Here is a 21,795-nt window from a genome sequence, read left to right as displayed (position 1 = left end):
TAGGTAACTGTCAAACATACATGTATTTACAATGGAAATGACCACCAGTAGCAATAAAAATCCCAGGTGATTATTATTTTTTAGTGGTAGCCTGTTGATATGCTAACTGCTATCCTCTAAATGGTTCACGCAGTAGCCTGTTGATATGCTAACTGCTATCCTCTCAATGGTTCACGCAGTAGCCTGTTGATATGCTAACTGCTATCCTCTAAATGGTTCACGCAGTAGCCTGTTGATATGCTAACTGCTATCCTCTCAATGGTTCACGCAGTAGCCTGTTGATATGCTAACTGCTATCCTCTCAATGGTTCATGCAGTAGCCTGTATATGTACTAACAGCTATCCTCTCAATGGTTCATGCAGTAGCCTGTTGATATGCTAACTGCCATCCTCTCAATGGTTCATGCAGTAACCTGTTGATATGCTAACTGCTATCCTCTCAATGGTTCATGCAGTAACCTGTTGATATGCTAACTGCTATCCTCTCAATGGTTCATGCATTAGCCTGTTGATATGCTAACTGCGATCCACTCAATGGTCCATGTAGTAGCCTGTTGATATGCTAACTGCTATCCTCTCAATGGTTCATGCAGTAGCCTGTTGATATGCTAACTGCTATCCTCTCAATGGTACAAGTAGCCTGAAGGAATCCAAAAGGCTACAAAACTCTGGATTATGATTATAGAAAAATGTAAATTTCTTGAACTTCACTCAAAATAAAAAAAAAGAAACAGACAAATAATCATGGTAACATAGGTTAATGTTGGCCATAACCTAAGATCCATACTAATTTATTGTAAATACGGTATCAACATGAGAACTCAAGCACTGTCCTAGTATCAGGCATGTCAAAAGTGCTGGCAAACCTGGATTACAGCAAAGTATGAGGCCGCAAATATGCTCCATTGGACAACTGGATGAGAACCTAAGGAGTAAATAAAGATCAGAAACCACACTGTGCTTCCTACAAACTGGACTGGCTAATCATGGTACAGCATTCCTGAGGTTCTTACACCCGATCAGCAGCCTAGTTTCTGAGGAACCCTACAACAAGGTGTCTTCATGCAATTTCTCAGCCATCATGTGAAAAATTTGCTGGCAAGAATTATTTCCGACACAAACTCTTAAACATTGAGCTGGGTAGGATATGCTGATCAGCTACATGTCTTCATGGACATTTTATTTGACCTTTCTAGAAACATCCAACAGTTGTGGAACATCTAAGGGTGTGTGGCAGCAATGTCTGAACAGCAGTTCTCTTACCAGTGAAGGACCAGCTCTTCACAATGAACATCTGATAAGGGGTTCAATCTCGTCTTTACAACGGCCAAAACAGCCAACGGTTGTGCAACGCCTCTTCCAGACAACATCAGCATAAATAACCACTTGTTTTCTAGGTCATTTTGTTTCAGGAGAACATTTTGTAGCTATACAACATCTTTTAGAAAACACTTTCCACTTCATGTCACACACATGCTATTGTTTCTTTTCTAGCACAGTGCTAGATACTGCCAGTTTTGGTTGGCAAAAATTGTTCATGTAACTGATCCCCAGGTAGAATGTCACCTCATTTCTCGATTTAAATATCCACTTGGCCTGGGGTAACCCTCAGGTGACAGTCCCAGTGCAGAATTCCTTTTATGTACAAAATCAACCAAACTCTGAAATCACAAAGAAAGAAATTGGTCAACTCCCCCCCGCAAAAAAAAAAAACATTCCTCCATACATGCATGTACAAATACAGAAACACAATTTTCCCTTATCTCTTATTCTGAGAAGTTGCACAGTGTAACAAAGGGAGATAACTACTTTTCTTATGCCATTTGTTTAATGATTATGTGCTTTTTTCTTGTCACGAATAGCAATACAAACATGAAGAATGTCAGTGTTGTCACAGTGGTGAGACAGGAAGTGAATGCAGAAAAAAATCAGCAAGTTTCCAGGAGAAATATTACAACATTTCCTTTCATCCAAAATTAAAACAATTCTTACAAGATACAGAGAAAACAGCAGACAGTAATGGTGTAAGCGACAGTTCCAGAGTAAGCGACAGTTCCAGTGTAAGAGACAGTTATGGTGTAAGAGACAGTCACAGTGTGAGAGACAGTCACGCTGTAAGAGGCAGTCACAGTGTAAGCGACAATCACGGTGTAAGCGACAATCACAATGTAAGCCGTCACAGTGTAAGAGGCAGTCACAGTGTAAGAGACAGTCATAGTGTAAGACACAGTCACAATGTAAGCAGTCACAGTGTAAGCGACAGTCACAGTGTAAGCGACAGTTCTAGTGTAAGAGACAGCCACAGTGTAAGAGGAAGTCACAGTGTAAGAGGCAGTCACAATGAAAGAGACAGTCACAGTTTAAGAGACAGCCACAGTGTAAGAGGAAGTCACAGTGTAAGAGACAGTCACAGTGAAAGAGAACCAAGAGGATTAACATCTTTACAGTAAATCATAATGTCACAGACATACACTGTGAAAGAGACAGTCACAGTGTAAGAGGCAGTCGCAGTGTAAGAGGCACTCGCAGTGTAAGAGGCAGTCACAGTGTAAGAGGTAGTCATGGTGTAAGAGACAGTCACGGTTTAAGAGACAGTTCCGGAGTAAGCAACAGTTCCAGTGTAAGAGACAGTTATGGTGTAAGAGACAGTTATGGTGTAACAGACAGTCACAGTGTAAGAGACAGTCACAGTGTAAGCGACAGTCACAGTTTAAGCGACAGTTACGGTGTAACAGACAGTCACAGTGTAAGTGACAGTCACAGTGTCAGAGACAGTCACAGTTTAAGCGACAGTCACAGTGTAAGAGGCAGTCACAGTCTAAGTGACAGTCACAGTGTCAGAGACAGTCACAGTTTAAGCGACAGTCACTGTGTAAGAGACAGTCACAGTGTAAGTGACAGTCGCAGTGTAAGAGACAGTCACGGTGTAAGAGACAGTCACGGTGTAAGAGGCAGTCACAGTGTAAGACACAGTCACAGTGTAAGAGACGGTCACTGTGTAGGAGTACAGTGACTTTGTAAGCGACAGTAACTTTGTAAGCAACAGTTCCAGTGTTAACGACAGTGGCAGTGTAAGAGACAGTCATGGTGTAAGAAACAATCACAGTGTAAGAGTAAGCACCATCAGGATCAGCATTAGCATGCAGGATTCAGACTTACTGAAAAGGTTCTAGGTTCATAAATGGCCAGGTCTGCCAGGATTTTCTTGTTGAGGGCAACATTTGACTGGAAAAGTTAAGTTATTAAATACATTAACACAAAGAAAATAAAACTTATTGTCCAAAAATTAAAACAAGGCCACTGGTAGAAATCTACATGAGAATATTTTTTGCATACATTTATTTATTTATTTATATGATTGGTGTTTTACGCTGTACTCAAGAATATTTCACTTATACGATGGCGGCCAGCATTATGGTGGGAAAAAACCGGGCAGAGCCCGGGGGGAAACCCAGACCATCAGCAGGTTGCTGACGACTCTTCTGCATACAAGACTTGCACTATGACCATGACTAATGTGTGCAAGTATATGTAAGATATCACAAAACATAAAAGTAGCTGGCAAACTGAAAAATACCAAGCCGTATTCAATATGTCTCTGAATCAATCAGGTAGGCCTACACTTTACTGTGAGTAAGCAAAACTGTCCACCAACAAGACCTATAAACATATGTAAGGAGAATAACACACATCTAACACACAGCATGCCCTTACTCAGGCTGTCCACGCTGAACCTACAGGACACCCAGGTGCTCTGCTCCCATGCCTATAGTACCACTCCCTGTGTACTATCCTAATTCCTCAAACTTTTTGCCTGACACTGGTTGGATTGACCAGTGTCAGGGTTTCACAAACAGTAGAGTTTTATCAGTCAACACAGATTAATGCCTTCAGAGTTTGCTTGAACAAACACCTTGCAAACCTGCAAACCAGTAAACCACAATGTCAGAGACTGCTGACACCAGAGTCACAGCCTGTTGATACTTGGCTCACAATCACACAAAGCATGCCCTTACCCTGGCCTGAACCTACATGTACAGGACACCCAGGTGTTCTGCTTCAACACCTATAGTATGTCTCCCTGTGTCAGTGTCATACCTGTACTAAACCATTCTGAAGGGTCCTCGCTGACATCCCATGTTCCTGACATGCTGCTTCAATTCTCTGAAGTCTCAACTGAAATTAGAACAGAAAACAAAGAACTTTTTGATTCTAGGCTTCCTAAGCAGGTATATAAATATACTTATCTATTTAATTGCAGTTTTACACCATACTCAGCCGGGCAAAGCCCACAACCATCCGCAGGTTGCTGGAAGACCTTTACATGTATGACCGGAGAAAAAACCAGCATGAGCTTTTGGTGAGAGGCTCTGGAGTCATTGTGATGTGCAAGCCCACTCTTAACCTCTTGGCTATGGAGGCCCTCAACAAATATAGTGACACACCATCTAGTGAAGCAACCATCATTCCAAAGCTGTGCATTACCATAATATCTATAATATCAAGGGAACTTAGATAATAGTATTACATTATTTATGCAAAGACAAAAAATATGAGGTTTTTGAGGCAAAGACAAAAAAACATCAGCTGTCAAGCAAACCAGGACAAACATAGCTCATACTGACAAATGAATTATCTGAATTATCAGGTCATCCTACAATATTTATGGAAATGAAAGTTAACCACGCAGGGCTTAATGTGATATACATGTAGTGCTATTTTTGGAATTACTTTGTTTTACTAGTTGACACTATGCTCAAGATTATCTACATGCATAATGCAGACATGACTGGGAAGCAGCCTACCAAGCAAACCTATATGTAGTCCCCAAAAACCATTGCTCTTCTTCAGTAAAAATTTCCTATCAAAAGCACATTGCTGATCCCAGAGAGTGCACATGAAGAAAAATTTGTAACATTTAGCTCCTCGCACTACAGTCAGAAGTGGAAAAATACCATCTTAGGCAAATCTGAATGAAACCATCAAACCCCAATAACTGAAACATTCCTTCTATTGAACAGGGTCAGGAGTCAAGCTTAGTGCCTTACATCCAGGCCCTATTATTCATTAAATGATACGTGAACACTTGGTTCTTGTTTCTTAATACATACATGTAGTATATGATGTGTAACATATAAAACTACAAAAAAACTTATCAGCTTTCTTCTTGAGTTTTTAACATGGCTTTAAACTACAGTTTTTGCAAGGATACACAAATTATCACCTTCGGAGAAATATTAAGGTGAAACCTATCAACTTACCTCAGTCAGGGATTTTTTCTTCAACTCCCGCGACTGTGTGGAGTATCGCAATGCCCTTCTCACATATCGCACAGCTATGCTGAAACAGTTCCGCTTTCGCCCATAAAAGTGCTGGAGAAGGAAAAAAACTTGATTTTATACTTGTATACACTTAGTGCCAAACACTAAAGGGACATAACTCTTTTTGTCATGTTTTCTCTACAAAGTCTGCCTTATACATGTACTTATCTCATATAAACATATATAATAAATTAAGTTTTCCAGGACCCATCTGCTGTCAAAATCTGTAAGTTAAACAGAAATTGTTTATTCGAATGAATGATTATATATATGTACTCTCAAAATCATTTATAAATATCTGAGCCATCATTTGGAATATGAAGTCAGAACAGGTAAGGTTTACAGTAAGTCCAGCAAACAGATGTGCAATACACTTGGGTAGCATTTCATCAGAGAATTTGGAAGGTTATAAATACTAAGACATGGGCGTCTGCACCAAACAATCATTATTTTCACTCAGACCTTGATGCACACTACCTAACTGTGAACACTCAATATGAGCATATACAGCCAGAATTCATTTGGATAGTTTCAGACAAGACAGTAAAGGACCGAATACATTATGTCCTTCTTTCAGAGGTGTGTTTATTGTCTGCCCAGTTCACATCCTAGTATCAAGGCTACATACACATCCCTGCTCCATTACGTTAAGACCTACTCAATTTATACAAAAATCATGCACGAGCCACAGGGTTAACAGACTGCAGGATAGTCTGTCACTTACGCTGGATTTATATGGGCGAAAGTTGAACCTCTTATTTCTTATTATTATTTCTTCTGATGCTTACATAGCATGTACCATCATATGTCAAAAAAAAACTGCGTTTAAATGCCCTTGGCTTAACACCTTGATGTATTTGCAGACCACCACATGTATGAGATCCAAATAACTTTTCAGTCATTAGCTGGTATGTAAATAAATCAAATGTATCTTATTTGGATTTCAAATTGACTCGAGACGTCAGAAAGAATCACCATAAAATCATTATATTATAGGCATGAAGAGGATGCGCCCTCATCACAAAAGCAAAAATTATGTCAGAGTTAGAAACGGCCTAACACAGAAATTGATATGGCACTGTCGACAGGACAGAGCTAGCAGAGTATCACAGCCACATTGGCAATCAATGGTAAACCGTACATCGATTCACACAGTCCTTTCTAAATGGTGTCTGCACTTCAATGCAGGTATCACCTGTGGTTCTTACCTTTTCGGCTCACCCACACATGCAACACCCACATATATTCCACTTTTTACTGCCACATCAAGCCCAAATTCATAATACTGCTCGCTGAAGCCTCATCCACTTTGTGTTAACCATAGTGATACCCATTCTCATTCCAGGATAGTTCATGCCTTAAAGCTGAAATAAGTGCGCTATGGTTGATTTGTTTTGAAATTTTTTGACATCTCATGAATCATGGCTTGCATACAGTTACTCGGTGGAATACTTGTGCAGAGTGGAGTGTCCAAGTGAGCAGAGAGCTGGAACTGTTTTGGACTGCAGACATCATTTATGAAGAACTTATCAGACTTAGGAGTGAAATGGTGTACCATACACCATTGGTTGCCACTGGCTAAGTTAGTCTGCCAGGTCAGTCTAAGGAGTTGAAAAAGCCGCCTAGCATGCCTTGTTTTGGATTAGTTTGAGTTTTGATCTCCATTCATGTTTTCACTTTGACACTGTGTAAATGACATTGTGAGTGCTGTTTACATCACATATGGCAGCATTCTGTTATAAGTTCTAATCACAAAAGTTGGACAAGTCAAATGTCATTTTTACATCACCGACCCATGCGGTCATTCTAGAGTGAAATTAAAGACCCACTTCATTTTGCCAAGTGCTAAGCCGAATGGGCGGACTGGATTTTTAAGTTCAATGATTAAAAGTTCGGGCAGGTAAATTGAAGACAATAGACTTCAACATTTAATTTAACTGAACTACTATAACGCCAACTGGCACTTCACGGGTCTTGCCAAAAGACATTACTTGATGGTATTTGCTGGATTCATTGAATATACATCTGCCTGTCACCTCAATGACGCTGAAGATCACGTTTTTTAGCAGCGGTTTTTCGCGAGAATTTTAGTCCAAGACTGCTCTGACATTACGTTTGGCAAAATTATGTTTGGCTAAGGATGGCCCCTAATCAACGTCACAGAGAGCTCTATTCAAAAACCTGATGCATTTGAAATGGTAGTTTGTCACTGTGTTGAGACAAAATTACCCATCAAATAGGTCTCCATGGCCTGAAGCTTGCAGACACTTATGTTCCATATCTTTTTGTCTGTCAATTTATCACAAGTAAAACATCGATCGGTTACTTCCTAAATCAGGTGGGCCCCGAGATTCCTGGGTGATGCTCAACTTCCCTGGTCGCTTGAACTTCACAAAGATCGCTGTCCATCACAGACAATTCGGATTCCTGGGAGCCACATGCCCATCATTTGCAATCATGAGGCCTGGGAAACAACTGCCATTTTGGCAACTTCAAATCAGCGGACTGGTCGAGGTTGCTGAAATATGGACACATGCTTACCTTTGGGGTAATCGACAGCTTGGGGTTTGAACAGTCAGGTTGAAGCTGTCAATACAGCCGTTGGCCTTGATCATCAGTAAGGAATCTCAGACCCATGCGGCCAAGTAAATAACAGACTGAAGTTGTGCTTATAATAAATCAACACGAAAGGATAAGGTTTATCTATCTTGATTGATTGATGTTACGCAGTACTCAAGAATATTTCACTTCTACGACGGCGGCCAGCATTATTGTCGGAGGAAACTGGCCACAGCCCGCGGGAAACCCACTACCATTCGCAGGTTGCTCTTTGCTAATTTTTTCCACATTCTGTAGCTTTAACCAAGATAATTTACAGTTGTGACTTATGCTCACATGTAGGGTCTACATCATGACCTAATAAATTGGGTTGTTGCTCCCCACGCATGTGTGGTTGACCTTTTATGACGTCACTATGTTTTGACCATCTGGCTGTCAGTTTTGACAGACAGAAAGCGATGTGACTACAGAGACACAAATTTGTAACTGACTAAAGGCTATGGAGCAGGATGACAGCCGGAACCCATAGCTTGTGCAAACTGTCAAATTAAGTTTGCAGTGAAACAGAGGGCTTACCTTCGGCATTCATTCCATTCTAACTTTCACAGAAAGGTCAAATTCTGTTGAGCATGCGCGCCTCGCTGATCTTTTGTTCTATTGTTGACACTTATTTCTCTACTTGTTATATTTAAACCCATTTCTTGTTTTGATGTCATTCACTTGATAAAGATGTTAGTAACTAGATCGAAACATCATGTTAATAAACCAAGAAGTTGTATATCCATAAGAATGCCTTGTTCAGTGTACTCTCTGATCCAGATTTTAAAAACATGGCAACCTGCTAAATATAAGCCCATTTTCAACTTTGGCTGAAATTTACAGGAGAATGGTGATGTAAAGGCAAAAAGTGATTGTGGCAAAATATGCGTAAATATTTCAGCTTTCTCAATTGCCATGCTTAGGACGTATCTAACGCACACGCATCGGAAATGAACGAGGGGCTTGCTCTTTGTAAGCATTATGCCGGAATTGGGTGCGCATAGCTCTTGGGCTAGGGTCGCCGGCCAGCCGTGACTGCGTATCAGTATATATAAGCTACCTTTAGACCGAGGTATCGGGCTAGGAACGTAAGTGTCTGCAAAGTTAAGGCCATGGACAGGGATTTGATTGATATTCTTTGTCTCAAACGCCGTGACAAACTGCCACTGCAACTGCATCAGGTTTTTAAATGGAGCGCGCTCTGACGTTGGTTTGGGGCCGTCCATGGTCGAAAACAATTTGTCAAACGTAACGTTAGAGCCATCTCTGACTTAACACCAACGTGAGGGTGTTGTTGTTGTTACCGCTACCGCATGCTGGCTTCTGAACTAAAGTTCAAAGTTATAAGCCATTGCCATGATTGCTAAATTACCCAGGACATGCGCTTGTACATTTCCTTTCTCCAGAACTTATCAAGTCTGACGACTTTCCTTGCCATGTTCGCAAATGTCAGAAAAACCATGCTTGTCCTGAAACCGGCGTGATCATGCCAAGTAAAAACCGGATGTCTCACAAGCTCTCTCTTATATCAAGGGAAGTAACTCACTAATCCCACCATCATAGACACTTTTTTCATTTTTTTGTATTTTTTAAAAATAATATTTATTTATTTGGTTCGTGTTCATGCCATACTCAAGAATGTTCCCTTCAAGCGACGGCGGCCAGCATTACATGTATAATAGAGGCAGGAAATCGGTCAGTGTCCGGAGGGAACCCACGACCATCCGCATGTTGATGATAGACCTTCCCACGTACGACCTGAGAAGCAGTCAGCATTGGCTGGACTTCGACTCACAGCAACCGCATAGGTAAGAGGCTTCTGGAACAGTGTGTTGTGAGGTGGGCCAAGTTAGTGTTTAATTGAAACTGAATCAAAATAAATCATCGATATCAATAAATATTTACCGATATCGATAAATATTTATTGATATCAATAATTTATTGATTAATGAATTCGAAAGGATTTCGATAATTCTCGATTAAATGTTAATTTGGCCCCTTACAGAGCTGGGTTACATGTAGGCCTAACTGTACCAATGAAATATAGCATTATTTAATCATAGATTTATCTTATCAGCCCTTACGTACGACAAAACTTGGGCCTACTCCAGTTACTATTGAAACCGATATAGGCCTAGCCTCTATTTACTATCTCAATCATATAAAATCCAAGGAAATAACGGGCGATTTTTTTTTTAACATGGCAAATTTAATTCCATATTATAGAAATCAAACAACAACAAAACGAACAACACATGTTGACCTACTCGAGGGAGTTCTTATGCATTTGCGCGTTGGAAAAACTTGCGCGTTATAATGGGATTTTGATATTGTCGACAAAGCGAGATGACAAGTGGACTACTTCCATAAGTTACAAGTACCTTTCTGTTTTTGTGTCGAATATCTCTTGACTTAGTTGGTACAGGCGACGGACCTTATTATACCGTAACCGATAAAATGATATCTTAAACATTAATTGAGTTCGACAGGCACATAGGCCCATGTAGGTCTAAGCGCCGATACCTGTTGCTAACATATGTAGCAATGACACATATACAGGTGCCGGTATAGGGTTAAATAAAGCCTCGTTTCAAAACGAAAGTACATGTAGGGATATACCTAGAAATCTAGGCCGCCATAGCTGCATATCCGGTCAGCTGCTCGGGATAGAGAGTGCTGTGCTCAAAACTTCTAGGGAATTAATCAGTTTTATCTGACCATCATAGTTAGGTAAGCTCTAGGCCTATACGCTTCTGTATGGCATAGGTAAGCATGCCACTATACTCATTTCATAATTGCTTTGTCATGAATTAGTCTAGTTCTCTATAGGCCTATAGCTTAGATTCTAGCTGCACAGGCCTATATGTTTATAATCGTAAGCCGTGTCCTGTGTATAGGATAAAGGCATATGTGTATGTGTGACCTACGTTGCACCTCTCTCTGCGCGTGTTCATTTTGTGTTATGGAACACGAGCTATTTAGTCACAGATGTAGGCCTCTACATGTACTTCCTTGTATGTCTGTGTTGTGATTTCCACGAACTTGGCTTGATCTAGAGCACAAGAGACGTATTGATCCAATCACTTTATTAACGAGCATCTTTTCATTCAAGAATTTTTACAATAATATAACTATTTCTCACAGAAGATACTAATGGTTAACCTGCTATATATTGTTTCAGTATTATCTGGTGGCCATGGAATAATGTATAGGCAGTAGCATTGTTACATAAGCTACGTACTGCAAATGTACATCAATTGTACGGTAAATGTACAAACACCAATGCATGATAAAGTGGCCTATACATGTTACATGTATATGGTATATGTAGGTGGGATTTTGTTTGCAATTCCAGGTCAAGCCTTATAGTTTATCCATTAAGACTTCAACCTTCGTGAAACAAGTAGCCTACATTGCGATATATCATTACATGGGAACAGAGAGCGAAAAGAGAGCGAACAAAAACAGTCTTCAATCTTTTGCTGGCGCTGTGAAAGTCGTTTTCAGGTTTTTCGTTTCCGTGGAATCATCCTACTAACACATGCCTGGCTACAACCTGTTAGATCTTATGCACAATACATTAAGACCGCATGTAGCGTCTTGTGGGCTACAATATGTCACCTGATATGTATGGTGTCCTTTGGGTCATATATAATATTAGCTTCCTTTCAACTGTGAGCGCTGTTTCAGGTGATCTGCCACTACTTCGCAGAAGATAGTTTTCAAAATAGTCATGGACTACCTGTGACTGTGCTCGCTGGAAATCTTACCGGCGTACATATATTCGCTGAGAGCATAGACAGACGTGACCCATGTTTGCTTACATGTATACGTTACACAAGTATGAATACAAGGGTTATAGGTCCTTACCGCTAAGGAACGCGTCATATCTGCTTTAGTAACGTGGGTCTAGTGATATCAGATTGTGTTATGATATATCGCCGACTTAGTACAAATTTGGTAGCACGAAGTGAATTCTGTTCGGGTTGTCACTGTACCAACTTGATGGGGTTTATGTCGATTTTTCTCCCAAAGTTTATCAGTTGGAACAACCAATTTATGGCAGGTAAAATCTCACCGGAACCAGCGCGTCTAACATTCGAACACGTGATCTCATTGGTGAAAGGCAATACGCAACCGACAGAAACCATTGGTCGGCATCCTTTATATAGATATTGGACACTTAAATGTACACCTAAGTAAAATTCAAGAAACTGGCGAATGTAATCGGTGTATGTATATGGCTGTTATAAACTTATTATAAACTACCATACTGAGATGATTAAAATGGCATAAATAGACCTTTCTTACAGCCTCCATTCATGTAGCCTGCATAGATTCATGTAAACTCTAATAGATTCATGTAGTCTCTCACAGATTCATATAAACTCTCATATATCCATGTAGCCTCTCAAAGATTCACCTAGCCTCTCATAGATTCATGTAGACTCCCATAGATTCATGTAGTCTCTCATAGATTCATGTAGCCTCTCATGGATTCATGTAAACTTTCATGGATTCATGTAGTCTCTCATATATCCATGCAGACTCTCGGATATCCATGTAGACTCTCATAGATTCATGTATCCTCTCATAGATTCATATAGACTCGCATACATTCATGTAGTCTCTCACAGATTCATATAGACTCTCATACATTCATGTAGTCTCTCACAGATTCATATAGACTCGCATACATTCATGTAGTCTCTCACAGATTCATATAAACGCTCATATATCCATGTAGCCTCTCAAAGATTCACCTAGCCTCTCATAGATTCATGTAGACTCCCATAGATTCATGTAGTCTCATAGATTCATGTAGCCTATCATGGATTCATGTAAACTTTCATGGATTCATGTAGTCTCTCATATATCCATGCAGACTCTCATATATCCATGCAGACTCCCATATATCCATGTAGACTCTCATAGATTCATGTATCCTCTCATAGATTCATGTAGTCTCTCATAGATTCATGTAGCCTCTCACAGATTCATATAGACTCTCATACATTCACGTAGCCTCTCATAGATTCATGTAGTCTCTCATAGATTCATGTAGTCTCTCATGGATTCATGTAAACTTTCAAAGATTCATGTAGTCTCTCATATATCCATGCAGACTCTCGTATATCCATGTAGACTCTCATAGATTCATGTATCCTCTCATAGATTCATATAGACTCGCATACATTCATGTAGTCTCTCACAGATTCATATAAACTCTCATATACCCATGTAGCCTCTCAAAGATTCACCTAGCCTCTCATAGATTCATGTAGACTCCCATAGATTCATGTAGTCTCTCATAGATTCATGTAGCCTCTCATGGATTCATGTAAACTTTCATGGATTCATGTAGTCTCTCATATATCCATGCAGACTCTCATATATCCATGCAGACTCTCATATATCCATGTAGACTCTCATAGATTTATGTAGTCTCTCATAGATTCATGTAGCCTCTCACAGATTCATATAGACTCTCATACATTCACGTAGCCTCTCATAGATTCATGTAGACTCTCATACATTCATGTAATCTCTCATAGATTCATGTAGTCTCTCACAGATTCATGTAGTCTCTCACAGATTCATATAAACTCTCATATATCCATGTAGTCTCCCATAGATTCACGTAGCCTCTCATAAATTCATGTAAACTTTCATAGATTCATGTAGTCTCTCATATATCCATGTAGACTCTCGTATATCCATGTAGACTCTCATAGATTCACGTATCCTCTTAAAGATTCATGTAGTCTCTCATAGATTCATGTAGCCTCTCATAGATTCATATAGATTCTCATACATTCACGTAGCCTCTCATAGATTCATATAGACTCTCATACATTCATGTAGTCTCTCACAGATTCATATAAACTCTCATATATCCATGTAGCCTCTCAAAGATTCACGTAGCCTCTCATAGATTCATGTAGACTCTCATAGATTCATGTAGTCTCTCATAGATTCATGTATTCTCTCACAGATTCATATAAACTCTCATATATCCATGTAGCCTCTCAAAGATTCACGTAGCCTCTCATAGATTCATGTAGACTCTCATAGATTCATGTATTCACTCACAGATTCATGTAGCCACTCACAGATTCATGTAGCCACTCACAGATTCATGTAGCCACTCACAGATTCATGTAGACTGTCATAGATTCATGTAGACTCTCATGTATCCATGTAGACTCTCATAGATTCATTTTGCCTCTCGTAGATTCATGTAGACTCTTATAGATTCATGTAGACTCTTATAGATTCACATAGATGTAGATTCTCAAATCCTAGATTCACGTATGCTGGTACAGACTCATTGTTCAACACTTTGTGATTTGGCCCATACGTATTATTTATATTCATGTATGTTTGCATTGTTACCATGGCAATCTATGTCATGTTCAGCCTGAGAATTCAAATAGATCATAATTGTTATCAACTTTTGTGAGTGTTCAAATACGATATAGAACTTTCACAGCAACAGATAAGGTTTTGATAGATCCGGAACCTATTATTGGATAATCCATTGCTTGGTGCCTTGTTTTTTCCGGCAGGAATAGTAGTGTCAGTTGAGGTCATAAATTCTTCTCAATGAGTCAGCTTTATATTAAGGGTGTTCAAAGCGGAACCATCATGACAATCTCTACAAAGCAAAAATGTGCAAGTGTCTGGTGAACATTTTCAGTACATTTACGTCTGTCGGATGCATCTGGCATTATGCACATAGGCCAACTTAGTTTGTTTTCATAAATATGAAAAAAATCCAACATTAATGCTACAAAATTTTAAAAAATCTTCTAAAACATCCTGCTGACCAACCAACCAGACAAGAAGGCTGGACTTTCGTTTGACCTGTAGGTGGTATTAACATTAAATTTTGGGCTCGTTTGGTTATTGAAGAAAATACACTGAACAAAATATTAATCCCCTGTAGCTCGCCCGACGTAGAAGGACCGCTTTTGTAAAATTTGGCACGTATTTGCATTATTTCGGCACGTATATAAAGAATTGATAATTACTCGGAATCGGTAATTGAATCTGCCGGCCATATATTTATTTTTCTTAGTAAACACAACGCTCGATTCTTAGTATTCGTAATGCCTTATTTAATATGCCTCTACTTGCTTTGTCTCTCTTAAAGGCATTTCCCGCACAGCAATTTTTGTATTATTTTTCAAGTGCCATTACAGGAACTATACTAACTAGGTTGTAGAATTAGAGTTTTACGATATGTAGATGGTAAGGTGTAAAAACAACACTTATGTGTAAATTCGTAAAAATATCAACAGGTGTGCTAAGGTCTAGAAACAAAGCGTATTCGTGTACAATCCACAAAAGGAAAAAAATCTGACCTCTTTAATTACCTTTGTCTGCTTCAGAACGTTGGACGATCGAATCATTCATATAGTGGTAAAGATCATGGAAAAGGGGCTTCGTGTGGTCCGTGGTCCCGACTGGAAATGGGCCAATCAGGATGGCGGAGAAGGTCACGTGGGCACCGTCATTCGTACTGGGGGTCCCATGGGCATGTTGGGTCTACTGTTAGCAGACAAAGTTGTTGACGTGCTGTGGGACTCGGGTTCACGTAATACCTACCGTGTGGGTGCCGAGGGGGAATTTGATCTGCGTGTATTGGACAATGCACCCATCGGTAGGCTTGAAAGATTTATGATAACGAAATACTTAATGAACATTCCTACGGAAAATGGTTGAAAAAATGTTCAAAAACTGTTATTCTTTGGCAAGGATACTATTTATTTATTTATTTGATTGGTGTTTTACGCCATACTCAAGAATATTTCACTTATACGACGGCGGCCAGCATTATGGTGGGTGGAAACCGGGCAGAGCTCGGGGGAAAGCAACGACCATCCGCGGGTTGCTGTCAGACCTTCTCACGTACGGCCGGAGAGGAAGTCGGCATGAGCTGGACTTGAACTCACAGCGACCGCATTGGTGAGAGACTGATGTGTCATTACGCTGCGCTAGGGCGCTAACCAACTGAGCTACGGAGGCCCCCAACATGTCATGGAAAGAAAATATTATTTTATTCATAATGTATAATACGAATGTAAATAACTAGATTAGCAAAAGTATACCCTTCAAAATTCTCCATGCCCTCTTTATGATGACTTCACGAACAATCCGTTTTTCTTCACTGGCTATTGGTGTCAAATTCAGAGATTTTCTTGTGTGTACGATTCAGGAATGAGACATTCAAACATCACTTGTGATTCGTGTGGAACTAGTGGGGTTTATGGAATGAGGTGGAAATGTACCAGATGCTACGACTTCGACTTGTGCAGTATTTGTTACATGGCCGACAAGCACGAGCTGTCTCATCCATTTCAGAGGTTTAACACACCTTCTTCCAATGGGTTTGTAAGATTATTTTGTTCTGCGTTTATTCCAGCAATCAAACGATGGATAGTATTAACAAGATATCTAGTGGCCCTCGCTTCCTATAGGAAAACACAGCTCAAAATCGAAGTAGACATCATTAGTTAGACTGCTTAAAACTATACATAAAATACGTTTTATATTATTTTTTCAAGAGAGTTAAAGGCATTTTAATGTTGAATTCTGAGGTGGACTTTATGGACCATACTACCTGTGTTTAGGAACTGACCTCACATGAAGGTTTTCCAACTGTAAACACGACATTAAATGCTAGAATAGATCGTTTCCAAATGAGTAAAATGGTACTGAAGTAATGTTCTCAACAATTCTTTCCTTCTGGTGAACGTGAGGAAAAAATCGATGTGACGTCAGAGAGGTTAAACACTGTCAGTGTGGTCAACAAGGTCCACTATAGATTTTAAACATTTGAATGTCTTGAGCACACTTCAAAACTTCTAAAACTGTGAAAGTCTTTTTTTAGGAATAGTATTCAATTGTCTCTGTGATGAATCTTACTTCATATTTTAGCTTTCTTTTACTGTGGACACACCAGGTTAACCAAGCAGACAACGTACCTCAGTGTAGGACATTCAAATTACATTTCATGTGGTGGCATATGTCTTCAGTAGATGTTCGTACACATCAAGCACAAGTTACAGCTGCTTCAAAAAACGTTCTCGTGATATCAACGCAATGGTTAGTTGTGTCCCTAACCTCATCATATGAGAGAAATACTCACCTGTGCGTGATCTGAAAATGATCCACCAAAATAAAAAAGGAACTTGTTTTCACAGCAGATTTGAATGTCTCATATTTACGAGGTAAAACTGAACGAATGGGGTTTGTGAGAATTGTGAACATAGGCAGCCTATTGACAAGATCTTTGAAGATAACTCTTCTTGGTTAAGCTAAACGAATGTTATGTATGTGGCGCATGGTGCATACAAACTGTGTAAAGGCAGAGGTTCAATGCGGAAACTGGCCTAATAGATCTGTGATCTTGGCTCACGGTATTTTTGTCCGAGGCGAGAATGTGGCCTTGTCTGGTGTCCGCGGCATGATGTTCTAGTGTCACGCGCAGATATGACGGTATTACAGTCTAATTGTATCTGTGGAAATAAACAGAATTTTATAACCGTGGACAGAAGAGCTGTAAGAAAGCGGGTGTATATCTATGTGATTGCAGATTCACGGTGCCCAAAAGGGAGGGGGGATCAAAGGTAGAAGCGAAGGGAATCTATCCTGGCGCAAAGGTTGTCAGGGGACCAGACTGGGAATGGGAAGATCAAGACGGTAAGTCTGCAAACATACGAACTAGAATTATTTGACATGAAGTAACTCATTCTATAAGCTAGGTTATATTTTATTTACTCTGATGACTATAAGCCTAAGAGTCAAAAGGTACATTTCTGTACCAGCTGTAAATTAAAACGAACCTTTCGTCGAAACAGAGATTCATATAGCATACATAAACCAAAATTTACCTATCGTCGAACAGACATTCATATACCAGCCGTAAACCAAAATGAACCTTCCGTCAAAACAGACATTCATATATCAGCCGTAAACCAAAATAGAGTTTCTGGGACAAAAATCGCAAGACCAATTTCCAAAAGAACGTCCAACACAAACCACCATAGGGGTAGGAAAGCATAGAATGTAAGCAATTAGGACGGTTTCTTGCCAAGGAAGCAATAAACAGTTTTCAGTGATGACAGAAAGACACAAAGAATGTTCTAGATGAATGAATTAAATCAGTATCATGAGTACAAATGGAACAGCCACATCACCAGCAGTAAGAAAAGAACTCATTTAACTGACGCGAGTGTAGGTATGAGCAAAGGCGGTGGGATATACATTTTGAATGCACGAATACTATTTCATGAGGAAAATGGATTTTGCGTGGCTTGAAATACATGTACGGGAAGGTGTGAAGGGAAGGAAGAAAGATGTGTATTTATCTACTTTTTAAATATGGAATAATATAGGTAATCACATGTTAGATGTTTCGATAATTTAGTCACCATCTTTTATACTATTACTTAAGTGTATACCTGTATGTTCCGCACTTTTCCCAGTTTCCTCTCACTATATGGTGGCGGCTCTCGTACATGTGAAATATTTTTGAGTAGGGCGTGAAACACCAGTGAAATAACTAAATAAATAAATCCTGAAGTTAATAGTAGAAATGTCGAGACCAATGATGGGGTGGGGCTGTAGTAGCTGCGAAATGTATAGAAGTGAGGCATTTTCTTCATCCAGCTGCCATACATCCATGTCTGTTGTGTCGGAGAAAAGTTTTATGTAAGTTCATATTTATATCACTAGTAAAGAATGCGTCTTTCACATGATAAGTACGGCGTTAAACCGCACAATTAAAATAACCTTTCTGTAGGAATTTTCCACGTTCATTTCCAAAGCAAATCAAGAACAGGGACACAAGAACCACGATCAAATCGTTTGATTTATTTATTTGATTGTGTTTTTACGCCGTACTCAAGGATATTTCACTTATACGATGGCGGTCAGCATTATGGTGGGTGGAAACCGGGCAGAGCCTGAGGGAAACCCACGAAGATCCGCAGGTTGCTGACAGACCTTCCCACGTACGACCGGAGAGGAAGCCAGCATGAGCTGAACTTGAACAGCGACCGCACTGGTGAGAGACTCCTGGGTCATTACGCTGCAAATTGTTCGTGGATGGGAAGATTTCGTAAATATGTTGATGGTGATATGTAACATATGTACAACTATTGTTCAGGTGTTCGTCATTTACATTACTTCTTACTGATACACAACTATTTTTTTTCATTTTAGGTGGTAAAGGTGGTAAGGTGGTAAACGTCATGAATTGGGGCACAGACACCGGGCGGAGCGGCGTCAGTGTCGTCTGGTCCTCGGGGTCGAAAAATAATTACCGGGTGGGTTACAAAGGTAAAGTGGACCTGAAGTATGTGCAGGAGGCCTCGGGTGGCTTCTACTACAAGGATCATCTACCCGTGTTAGGTAAGCAGTTTAGACACAATTATAGCAGCTCCACTGTTAAGCAACCACACGTGGGCCATGTATCCAGGAAATGGTTAAGTTCTCACTTTGAATGGATGCATCGAAACAGACATTCGTATTCCAGTCGTCAACCAAGATGGACGTTCCAGGTCAATAATGGCTAGGCCAATTCCCAAAATAACGTTTAACTCAAACAGTCAAAGAGCTAAGAAAGTATATAAAGTAAAAAAATAGGACGGAACCATACAAAGAGAAGCAGTCAACAGTTTTCACTGATGTAGGAAAACTGCAGCGTATGTTCTAGGCGACTGAGTGATATCAGTATTTAAACCATGTACCATGCTGGAATACAGCATTCAAAAATCGTAAACATCGGCCACACCTGAATGTATAAAGCCTGTAGGACATTATACTGTGTTCTTTGCGAATCTCACAACGGACAAGAATCCTTTAAAGGAGAAGAAAATTTAAATATCAAACAAATATCATTGAAAAGGGTATGCATTTCCTCGCATTTGCATGCCATAAAAAGATTGATGAATTATAAATAAAGTCAGCGCCAAAATCAAAGTCAGTGCTAAGAACTAGCCCTGAAGTCTTCTGTGTTCAGAGGAAAATTGTCGCCGGAAACCGCCAAAGTGCAGTTCATACATTTTTGGTAGAACTCTTCTTCCCAGAAGTGTCATTTTCTCAAATTTTCTTTTCCTTTAAATATTTCCTACATCCGAGTCAAAATCCCGATGAATACCATAAAATGTAATGGATTGGTGTTTGTGCAAAGACCAAGTTGGAAGCTGTGCACAGATTCGGTTTGTTTTGAATATTTAAAGTTTTCTGGTAATGGTTTTGACGTTCCTTTCTTTTGCGTACTACCCATATTATTAGAACTTGATCCAACTCCGTGATATGTTTACGCTGTTGCGCTGCCGAAGGAGAGTACGTGTGCAGACGACGGCCCACCGCTATCGCTTTACAAGCATCGATCATATAAAGAGTGACAGTTAGTTGTGTGTTTGTGTGCATAGTCGTGTGTCTAGTTCATGATACCATTTTTTGCAGATTTTTCGTCAAAGGGCAAACTCTGCTGAAAGGATGCTTTGTACATTGTTTAAACTTTCATTGGAGCTCGGGGCCGTAAATTTCAAAGGCACATGATGTACACTGAACTTGTTTATATATTTTGAACTGAGTTATCATATAGAAAAGACAAAAAATAGAAACTTCGTAAATAACCTTAGTTATTTATGGAGAATTGTAAAAACTGACCTCAACGGCCTCAGTCATTTTTTTTTCTGACATCCTTAGTAAATCAAATTTTAATCTGAAATTCTCATATGGCTAAAACGCAAAACGTTTGGGTAACGTCAGCGAAGACAATTGCCTTCTCGGGTTACTGAAACAACTCGTCTCTGATTGATTACAGTTAATAACATAGCGCGGCTTTCAGTTTTGTCAGTGTACACGTTTTGGCTTACTCTGAACCGCGATACCACGGAAACCATCAGAAAAATAAAGACGTACACTTTTTAAAATTTATGTGAGATAATTATTCGATGCATAGATACATTTGGTCTAGTGTGGTCTCTTCTTGTAAAAGAAAGCGAAAAAAGAGAAACAAAAAGAAAAAAAACAACACTTGCGTTGAAAAGTACATGTATTAATCAAAATGTGACATGAAATAATTGATTTTTTTGTGTCATATTCCTTACAGCGAATGCGTCGATCCTTTCGTTCGTTTTACATCACTGTTACTACTAGCTCAATTTGTACAGAAATCTTGAACAATGCCCAGGTCACAGGGGTCACTGTGATGAAGCTGTGATGTCAGAAAACACAAAAACTGTCTCAACCTTTGTTTCTAGTAATGCTTTATACCCATTCACTCATGTTATCTAACATGTGCACAACATGATTCTAACCAACACCTGAAACAATTTATTGATGAATGCTGATTAAATAGTTCCGCACAAGGACACCAGTGGTAAGGCTAAGACTAAACAAGTCTCCAAAGGGTACGCTTGTCTAGTGGTGGCAGTGATATAAAGCGAGCGTAGAGAGCGGCACATACGCTGTTAGGAGTATTACCTATATCTTGGAGTGCTTCATTGTTCTCAATGTTTTTATTTAGAACTTAGTGTAAAAAAATGGGAAAATAAAATTACAATTGAAACAAATACAGAACAAAACGTAAAATATAATAAATACATGGAGTAATTTGTGCAGGTAAGGTAAATGAGGCTGTGTCATCCAGTGGAGAGTTCAAGGTCGGTGACAAAGTCAGAGTTGGCCTAGATGTAGACGTAGTGAAGGTCATGCAGGAAGGTCACGGCGGTTGGATACCAAATATGGCAAAGGTAAGGATATATCATATCATTTATGTCTATAGACTGGATGTTTGGTCATCATATACAGTGTATTGTTACTAATTAAATAGTTAATTACACCGTAACTATCC

The 21,795-nt window shown here is 39.6% G+C and overlaps 2 protein-coding genes across 3 annotated transcripts in view; one reads left to right on the top strand and one right to left on the bottom strand.

Annotated features, from left to right (window-relative positions):
- Positions 1–303: 303 nt before the first annotated feature.
- On the bottom strand, positions 304–9,407 carry LOC135475499 (large ribosomal subunit protein bL20m-like). Its single transcript, XM_064755427.1, has 5 exons — positions 9,292–9,407; positions 5,262–5,372; positions 4,099–4,176; positions 3,160–3,225; positions 304–1,661 (listed from the first exon to the last, which is right to left on the bottom strand). Exons 1-5 carry the CDS (start codon positions 9,379–9,381, stop codon positions 1,563–1,565), a joined length of 444 nt encoding a protein of 147 aa, XP_064611497.1. The 5' UTR covers positions 9,382–9,407; the 3' UTR covers positions 304–1,562.
- A 1,177-nt stretch (positions 9,408–10,584) lies between these two features.
- LOC135474977 (E3 ubiquitin-protein ligase MIB2-like) overlaps positions 10,585–21,795 on the top strand; it is a 33,803-nt gene continuing 22,592 nt past the window's right edge. Inside the window, exons 1-6 of one of the 2 annotated variants that reach the window (XM_064754687.1) lie at positions 10,585–10,685; positions 15,314–15,585; positions 16,141–16,312; positions 17,521–17,627; positions 19,152–19,340; positions 21,564–21,694. In XM_064754687.1, the coding sequence (XP_064610757.1) occupies positions 15,354–15,585; positions 16,141–16,312; positions 17,521–17,627; positions 19,152–19,340; positions 21,564–21,694 (831 nt within the window). In that variant the 5' untranslated portion in view covers positions 10,585–10,685; positions 15,314–15,353. The remainder of the gene's footprint in view (positions 10,686–15,313; positions 15,586–16,140; positions 16,313–17,520; positions 17,628–19,151; positions 19,341–21,563; positions 21,695–21,795) is intronic. The other variant, XM_064754685.1, reaches the window with a different exon arrangement.

The sequence above is a fragment of the Liolophura sinensis genome, chromosome 9, assembly GCF_032854445.1.
Source record: "Liolophura sinensis isolate JHLJ2023 chromosome 9, CUHK_Ljap_v2, whole genome shotgun sequence".
Classification (NCBI taxonomy): domain Eukaryota; kingdom Metazoa; phylum Mollusca; class Polyplacophora; order Chitonida; family Chitonidae; genus Liolophura; species Liolophura sinensis.
The sequence above is the reverse complement of the archived record's forward strand: the minus strand, read 5'-3'. Positions and strand labels throughout refer to the sequence as shown.

Excerpts from the sequence above, each read along its gene's own strand:
- LOC135475499 (XM_064755427.1), bottom strand. The coding sequence starts at position 9,381 with ATGGTTTTTCTGACATTTGCGAACATGGCAAGGAAAGTCGTCAGACTT. Across the intron at positions 4,177-5,261 it reads AGAAAAAATCCCTGACTGAG|TTGAGACTTCAGAGAATTGA; the intron begins GTAAGTTGATAG and ends TTCTAATTTCAG. Across the intron at positions 1,662-3,159 it reads ATGAACCTAGAACCTTTTCA|AGTTTGGTTGATTTTGTACA; the intron begins GTAAGTCTGAAT and ends TTGTGATTTCAG.